The sequence below is a fragment of the Ornithodoros turicata genome, chromosome 1 (genome assembly GCF_037126465.1).
Source record: "Ornithodoros turicata isolate Travis chromosome 1, ASM3712646v1, whole genome shotgun sequence".
Lineage (NCBI taxonomy): Eukaryota > Metazoa > Arthropoda > Arachnida > Ixodida > Argasidae > Ornithodoros > Ornithodoros turicata.
Window position 1 is genome coordinate 76,374,925 of NC_088201.1, and position 9,429 is coordinate 76,384,353.

Sequence of the window (9,429 nt, forward strand, 5' to 3'; positions counted from 1 at the left end):
GGAGGGCCTGCTTCTTCTTTTTTGCCGTCTGTCGTAACAACAGATCTTTGTTGGCTCCTACTATACTCGTTAATGCATCCGCATTTTCTTGTAGAAGAATATTTTTGGCCATCAGGTCCTGAATCACATTTTCGAGTCTTGCGATTTTGTGTGTCATGCGACGTTGTCTTTCTTGCAAAGCCTTGATTCTCTTTTTGCTTCCCGTATGCAAATTTCCAATGCGCTTGACCTCCTTCTTCAAAAATGCTTTCACAGGTGTGTCTTTCATTGGTGAAGTTCCCTAGTGTAGTGGGTAATTGCATGATTGGTATAAGTCCTGACAAATTGGCAAGCCGTATGAAGAAACATTCTCTAACAGAACTGTTTTCAGTCCAACTAGCTAAGGGGTATTTTGTTGAATACTATTATGTTGCAGGTTATTGCGCATGAATATATTATGGTATTATAGTCCGAGAGTAGATACTGTTATTGCATTTGTTGCGAATAGCATTTGTTCCTGGTAGAGTGGTCTGCTTGCCACTATATTGCACGTGTGCACAAAGGCCACAGTTTGTTCATATTTGTCGAGTAACAGTGCTTAGCGGCTTCAGGTGTAATGACTTAATTTATATTTCTGCTGAATTCACACAAATCAATCACACATGCTTATTGTTTGAGAACATTTATTAGACGACTCATACTATAGAGCACACTACGAGTACTAATACTAATATTAATACACACTAATACACTAGTTGGAATTAGTTACAATGCACAAGATACAATGTATATATGGTTGCATGACTATGGGACTGTACATATATGACTACACAACTGTGACTATATACACATGACGACCATATTCGTCACTGTGGCTGTGTACATATGAGACGGCCTTCATACGGCCTTATTGTCTGTTAGTGACCATGCCACATAGAAGATGACATGCAGTCATGGTGTTAGAACATTTTTTGCGTGTAACATTTTTGGGCTGAAGTTGTAAACGTGTTACAAAGGGAAGAAGACAACGATCGTGCGGGGAGCACGTGAACTGTTTTTTTGGTGTTTACTTTTGTCATTCTTGGTTCGGGTACCGTGAGACATGGTCGCAAATAAATGATGCTGCGATGGAATGCTTGAGTCCCTGTCTTTGAGCGAAGCTCCCCAACGAACGATTTCACATAACTTTTTGGTGCCGAAACCCGGGATGTTCGAGGACTTAAGGTATTGAAGGACTCTGATCGACGAACACTGCTGAAACGGTAACGACGCAGCGAATCAACGGAATCGAACACGGCGGACGCCATGTCTCATCTACCGAAGAAACGTCAGGTGCTCCGGTCCCAAGTGACCCGAATCATCACCGAAGCCAACAGTCTACTGAGCGGGACTGGAGAAGCCACATTGGACGCTCTCGATGTGTTGATCGAACGGCTTCAAGCGTGTCACCAGCAACTTAACGACGTAGACGCTGAAATCGAACACAGCGAGATCGAACAGAGCGAAGAGGATTTTACGCGCACATATGAATACAACGACCGTGTGATTACCTGCATCGCCAGACTGAAATGCAAGAAGAATGGATCTGTACAAACTGGAATACAGACCACTTCTACGACGAGATCGACGGCAGTCAAGGTGAAACTCCCTAAATTGGAGTTATTGAAGTTCGACGGCAAGCAGCGAAATTGGCAGGCCTTTTGGGAACAATTTCAACGGCTGATCCATCAGAACGAAGATCTGACCCAGAGTGACAAGTTCAGTTACCTAAAGTCGGTATTAGTCGGCGAGGCAGCAGCTGCTATAGCAGGTCTGCACTTGTCAGCAGAATGCTACAAGGACGCAGTAGAGTTGTTGCAGCAACGTTATGGGACGGAAACTGCCATCATTCAGGATCACATGGAAGCACTTTTGAATATTCGTCCCGTACGATTGTCCGAAGACGTACGCGAGCTTCGTAAGCTCTATGACAGACTCCAAGCCCACATTCGCGGACTGAATGTCCTAGGTGTGAGTGAAGACTCTTACTGTTCACTGCTGTACCCTGTACTGCTACGCTCGTTACCGAGAGACATTGTGCTGCAATATCACAGAAAATCGGCAATGGCATCCATCCCGGTGGGAGTTCCATCTGATATTCAAGCTGGAGACAGCGCCGGAACGGCAAGAATTTCTGACCCTGCTGTGAGGCAATACCGGAAGAAGGTGTCAGACCTACTTCAACTGGTTAGAATTGAAGTAGAAAGCCGGGAGCAGGCAACATCTACCCAAAAAACCGACGACAAGGGACAGTACAAGACTTCTCACGACCGCAAACGCCAGCCAACAGCTTCAGTAGCCGCACTGCAGCACTTGGCTGGGAAGACACGCTGCACATTCTGTTCGTCACAACAGCATGAGACGGAGAATTGTGATTCTGACATTCCGTTAACGAAGAAAAAGGAGATTCTCAGAGCTGAGCGGAGGTGCTACCGATGCACTAAACTTAATCATCAATCCAGGGAGTGCAAGAGCAGGTTGCGTTGCAGGAAATGCACAGGCCGACATGCAGCTTCAATGTGCGATCCAAGCTACGCGTCGAAAAAAGGATCGAAAGAAATTGACGGGGATCAGGACTCTGTCGCAACGCCAACGACGTCCGTTAGCCTACATTCAGCTGCTGACAATTCAAGGAGGGCTACAGTTCTCCTTCAGACTGCGACGGCTATGCTGGCTGGAGAAATATCCACGACACTTGCCAGAATCATGTTTGATGGCGGGAGCCAGCGGTCCTTCATATCAAGGAGGATGGCGAAGAAACTGGGGTGCAAGTATTTGGAGACCGAGGAGCTTACGGTTGAAGTGTTTGGAGGCCACCTCACAGAACGGAGCTTCAGGAGAGTACGATTGTCAATGAGCAGTCGTAATGGAGAAAAGAGCTTCGAGATTGAAGCATTGGAAACCGACAGCATTTGCGAGCAGATTCTTCCGATGATTGACAAAGATATACAAAGCAAGCTGAACGACAAGAATCTGGAGCCAGCTGATGTTATTCAGACCGATTCCAAAGAGATCGCAGTGCTCATAGGATCCGACTATTATTGGGAAGTCGTCAGCGGGAAGGTGGAAGACCTCGGCAAGGGACTGAGGGCCATCGAAACGTCCTTCGGCTGGTGTGTTCAGGGTCCCATCCCGACAGGCGGAAATGTTGTACACTGTAACAAGACGGTAGTGCTGCGGACGGTGACGCAAGAGCGGCCACTGGAAGAGCTCGTGACAAAGTTGTGGGATTTGGACAGCCTGGGAATACGTGAGACAGAAAACGATGATACGAGGGATAACGACGTTGTAACGTCGTTCATGGAGACTGTGGTGAAGGTCGAAGATGGCTATCAAGTATGCCTACCGTGGAAAACGGAAGTGGATCTGGAGAGCAACGAGGCCGTCGCCCGAAAGCGACTTCATCAACTCCTGAGGAAGCTTACACGTGACTCACAGCTCATGAGCGAGTATGACAACGTCATACGGCAGCAGCTACGCAGCGGTATTGCGGAGGTGGCAAGCCCACATCAATCATCGCAGGGCAGGACGTACTACATGCCCCATCAGGCGGTAATCAGAGAAGGCGCCAGCACGACAAAGCTGCGGGTCGTATTTGATGCCTCGTCACACGATGCCAAGGCGAAGTCACTGAACGACAATTTGGAAAGTGGCCCCAACTTGAACTGTGACCTAGTGGCATTACTGCTGAACTTCAGGAAATATCGGGTGGCTATGGTCGCTGACATCGAGAAGGCCTTCTTACAGATTGGCATCACCGACGCTGACAGAGATGCACTACGTTTTCTGTGGCTGAAGGAAGCTCCGACACACGATCAACCTTTGCCAGACATCGAAACGTACAGAATGACCAGGGTCCCTTTTGGAACCACGTCGAGCCCCTTTCTACTGGCAGCTACATTACAACACCACCTGCGGAGCCTGAAAGACGAATACCCCGTCACGTGTACGTTGCTCAGCGAGTCACTGTACGTTGACGACCTTCTGGTTGGAGCAGCAGATGAAGGAAGTGCCGAGAAACTTTACCGTGAGGCGAAGAGCATATTCCAAACTGCTTCTATGAAGTTGCACAAATGGGCGTCCAATAGTCCGACCATGAGGAACTTGTTTGAGGAGGAAGCAACAGCAGCGATGCCACAGGGTCAAGTGGCGGGTGTACTGAAAGTTCTTGGATTATCTTGGAATCCCGCGACGGACAACCTGACATTCGCAGTGGACAGTGTCAGGCAGATCTCCGAGCAACGTAAAGATACGAAACGTTTCGTACTACAGACAGCAGCAAGGCTGTATGATCCAATGGGATTGATTTCGCCATTTCTCGTAACCGCTAAACTCTGTTTTCAACGCACTTGGCGACTTAAACTTGGATGGGATGAAATTCTACCAGATGACATCAGACACCAATGGGCTGACTGGTGCGACGACCTAAGACATTTATCGCGGATACAAGTACCGCGATTTTACGAGTATGGCTCAAGTGACGTCGCCGACAGCAGAGTGCTGCACGTCTTTGCGGATGCAAGCACCGCAGCCTACGGCGCGGTAGTGTACCTGTGCGTAAGGGACTTAACAGGAAGGACGACGACGACACTGGTTCTGGCGAAGTCAAGAATCGCTCCACTAAAACAACTGACGCTGCCCCGTCTAGAGTTGATGGCGAGCCTCGTGGCATCACGCCTATTTCAGTACATCGGCGGAAACCTCAAGCTTGACGTTAGCGGCGTGCATTTCTGGACCGACAGTATGATCACACTCCATTGGATCCAGGGCGATGCAGCAAGATGGAAACCATTCGTAAGGAACCGAGTGACCGAAATTCAAAAGAACAGCGATTCGCATCCTTGGCACTACTGTCCGAGCAAAGAGAATCCCGCTGACTTAATGACAAGAGGAATATCAGCTCAACGACTGATCGAGAGTCAGTTGTGGTGGAAGGGACCACCGTGGATCGTCAGCGACGAGAGCTCGTGGCCAGGAAGGCCCCCAACGACACGGTTTGCGTCCGAAGAACTTGAAGAAATGAAATCCCAGGTGTTAACCACAGCTACTTCAACATCCACAGTACCGGTTTTACTTGACATCAACAAGTACAGTTCCGTACTCAAGCTTCATAGGACAACAGCATGGGTCCTGCGCTATATTCATAACCTGAAATCGCATGTCAGGAGGAGTGGAGTACTGTCAACAGAAGAGATCGAAAAGGCCGAAATCCATTGGATAACGACAGTTCAACGGATGACCTTTCAGCACGAACTGAGCTGTATCGAAAAGGGCTCCAAACTTCCGAGCAACTCGCCATTAAGGGACCTAACACCATTCATCGACAACGACGGGATTATCAGGGCTGGCGGACGTCTACAGTTCAGCCGTGGAACGTACGACGAGCGACATCCCAGGATCTTGCCTGGAGATCATCATTACACGAAGCTACTGGTTCGTCAGACTCATCATCAACTTCTTCATGCGGGCATCAGAGATACACTCGTGCAACTACGAGAGAACTTTTGGGTTACCAGAGCTCGTCGACTTGTAAAAAGGGTCATTCACGACTGCGTGACCTGCAAGCGTTTGAACGCCAAGGCAGCAAGCGAAACGGTTGCTCCTTTGCCAGCGGACCGAGTAACGGAATGCCTACCGTTTGAAGTGGTGGGAATTGATTTTGCCGGACCTCTGATGGTGAAGGAAGCTAGCAGTACCAAGAAACGTTACATCGTCCTTTTTGTATGTGCAGTCACGAGGGCAATACATCTCGAGTTGTCCAAGGACATGTCCAGCAAGAGTTTTCTACAGGCTCTACGACGGTTCGTCTCACGGAGAGGGCTATGCCGCATTGTGTATTCTGACAATTTCTTATCGTTCAAGAGAAGTAGGAGCGAACTGAAAGAGCTGTGGTTGGCCTTAAGGGATCCGGTGGTGAAAGATCATTTCTCGACGAGCAAAATTGAATGGCGGTTCATTATGGAGCGGGCGCCCTGGTGGGGCGGGTTTTACGAACGACTTGTGCGATCCGTCAAGACATCGCTGAAGAAGGTACTAGGAAAGAAGCTCCTTGATACGGAAGAGATAGTCACCATCCTGACTGAAGTGGAAGCGGTGATTAACTCACGGCCTATAACGTTCCTCTACAGCAACAGCTCTGAAGAAATGCCAATTTCCCCAGCGCACTTCCTCGTCGGTAAACGTCTGACGTCTCTACCTACCCCACAATGCAGAGAACTTACCTCAACGAAACTATCATTAGACGAAATTTGGACAAGTCGACAAAGGGGTCTTGCCCACTTTTGGAAAAGATGGCACAAGGAATACTTGGCCGAACTGCAGTCATCTCGTTCGTCGAGAGTTTTCAAGTCATCAGCGCTCAAACCTGGCGACATAGTCATCTTGCACGATGAGAAACAACCACGGCCGCTCTGGAAGTTGTGCAGGATTGTGGACGTATTCTGCGGCAGGGATGAGAAAGTCAGGGCTTGCACCGTACGCCTACCTGATGGGACTTTGCGAAGAAGACCGGTGCAACTGCTGTATCCGCTAGAACTGGCCAACGGTTAAAAATGCGCGTTAGCCCATTTTGGGGGGGAGTGTGTTAGAACATTTTTTGCGTGTAACATTTTTGGGCTGAAGTTGTAAACGTGTTACAAAGGGAAGAAGACAACGATCGTGCGGGGAGCACGTGAACTGTTTTTTTGGTGTTTACTTTTGTCATTCTTGGTTCGGGTACCGTGAGACATGGTCGCAAATAAATGATGCTGCGATGGAATGCTTGAGTCCCTGTCTTTGAGCGAAGCTCCCCAACGAACGTACCCGCATGGCGATGCAGGTTGCACTACGTTTTCTGTGGTTGTTCTTGTACCGTCGTAGAGCCTGTAGAAAACTCTTGCTGGACATGTCCTTGGACAACTCGAGATGTATTGCCCTCGTGACTGCACATACAAAAAGGACGATGTAACGTTTCTTGGTACTGCTAGCTTCCTTCACCATCAGAGGTCCGGTGGTGAAAGATCATTTCTCGCAATTCTTGATGCAAGAAATTCATGCAGAAATGATCAAGAAATTCTTGATGCAATTTGCATGTGTGCTGATTCTTTTGTGGTTCATGTGTTCTACTTCTACCTCGGCAATCCAGCTTCAAAATGGTGCCACTACTGAGGTTGGTTTAGTCATGATCATGCTAACATGTACATAAGCATAAGCGGAGCATGGTTGCGAACCATTCACAGGTAGGTGACAAACTTGGCATGTTGGCATACTAAGGAATGGTTCGCAACCATGCTCCGCTTATGCTTATGTACATGTTAGCATGATCATGACTAAACCAACCTCAGTAGTGGCACCATTTTGAAGCTGGATTGCCGAGGTAGAAGTAGAACACATGAACCACAAAAGAATCAGCACACATGCAAATTGCATCAAGAATTTATTGATATGGATCAAATTCATTGATATGATTTTCTTGTACAACGCAGGCAAGATCATTGGTCAAGGCATTTCAAGTTCATTTTTTCATGTGTAGAATCACAGCATGCAGATCATCGGTATACAGGGTCACCCAAGATAAACTTTGGGGTTTGTAATTGAAATAAATGCAATTAAAATTGCCCTCGTATGCTACACTTTACGTTAGAAGATCTACCATGTCCTAAAATTTCATGTGAGGTTGCTCACTCCCATTTAATTCTTCGACGATAAATCGTGGAAACTAAAATATCGTCGGCTCCTTAACATTTCCTATGTTGTATATCCACCATTCTAGCAGAATAGACCCCAGAGTATATCTTTGGTGACCCTGTACATCCAATCGGTGCTTCAATTTCATTGTTTCATTTAGAATTCATTTGGTAACTGCATAGTGCAGACAATTGCAGTAATCCAGCAGAACAACATAATGAAATGCAGTATTCAGTTAATTACTCCTCAGCAGTTTGTCTCATGGTACAGATATGTTGTATTCTTGAGACCTTTCCAAAATAACAGTTGTTTGTTAGACCAAGAAGCCAAAGTGAAAGATTACTGCATAAACATGGAAATGGTTGCTAATTTTGCCTAACTATGTTAAATATTACTAACTTAAATCACCAAATTGTCATTAATTAAAAGGCTGTAAACTATGCATGAAGCAAGAGAAGGATCTTAAACCACTGATATCCATTAGCCATTGCTGAATAGTTGAAAGGTTTGAAAGTTGGATGTTCCCAACATGGGGATAATGCATAGCATTATGTGCGATTTTATGCATGGATGAATGTGTTGAGTGAAAAGCACATATGTATCATCCTGACTCTTACTAGTTGATTCCTTACCACAGCTGCATCTGCACTCTTGCTCGGGGTGCCACTCTTTGTTCCCAAAAACATACAAGATTACAGCAGTTAAAATGGATGGGGTAGGCAATTACAAACTGTGTGCAACAGTAGTTGAACTCACTGGGGCAAATTCAACTTTACTTTATTAACTTTTCATTATTAGTAGTGAATGAAAATGTGAGGAAGTAGTGGTTTGGATGATAGGATGCTGCAGCTGGGGCATTCTACAGGTTGTCTTTTTTTAGGCGACGTAAGAAAAATAGTCATTATGTTCCCGCTACTTTAGTCACTAACAGGTGCTATGGCACTAGTATCACATGTTTGTAACTCAAGTAGCAAATAGTATAACGCTCGTTTTTTTATTGCTCTCATTATGCCGCGCCCTGTGTCGACTAAAAAAAGACACTGCATATTTTGTCAGAGGAACAACAAGGAAGTTGCAATGTGAGAGCAACTTCTGTGGTATAAAAGAAGAACATAAAATTATTTAGCCCCTTCTACCAAAAAAAAAAAAAAAAGGATAGAAAAGATGGGACACACCGATGCAGTTGCCACATCAGCTGAGGAGGATGCTGGGCATTCCTGGTCCCTACACTCTAAATCGTTTTACACCTTAAAGGGTGTAAATCAAAATGTTCATGGCGCACACCTTTTAAGGTATATTTTAACACCCTCATAGCAATTGGGGTGTAAAGGGTGTAACGCCGAATAAAGCTGCTGGGTTTGTGGCAATAATCTGGTAACTGTGTATTCACAATTACCAGCATATTGCATATAATCACATTGAGGTCCATATATGTATGCACATCAAGGTGATTAAATATGTGTGTAAACATGCACAGCCGACATACAGATAATCATGTATGGCGTGGCAGCTGTGCATGGCAATGAAGCATGGCAGCTGTATATAGCTTTTCGTGAAACTGTAGACCTTCTCATGAGCAGGCACCTCCCCCATATGCATGTTCATTACTTAGAACGCTGCATGTATTCGTTTCTTCAAGGCTTCGCAGTGTTGTACCCACAAATATATAACCACTGTAAAATGCATTATGTTGTTCATTATCCGCGAGTCATCATGATGTTTGGTCCTTTCCTATCTGTATGGTTG

General features: G+C 46.2%; 1 protein-coding gene across 1 annotated transcript; it reads left to right on the top strand.

Moving 5' to 3' along the window:
• Positions 1-1,284: 1,284 nt before the first annotated feature.
• On the top strand, positions 1,285-6,567 carry LOC135376241 (uncharacterized). Its single transcript, XM_064608866.1, has one exon. The coding sequence runs from the start codon at positions 1,285-1,287 to the stop codon at positions 6,565-6,567; it is 5,283 nt and encodes a 1,760-aa protein (XP_064464936.1).
• The last annotated feature ends 2,862 nt before the right edge of the window (positions 6,568-9,429 follow it).

Bases quoted from the DNA above. Each gene is read 5' to 3' on its own strand.
- LOC135376241 (XM_064608866.1), top strand. From the start codon at position 1,285: ATGTCTCATCTACCGAAGAAACGTCAGGTGCTCCGGTCCCAAGTGACC.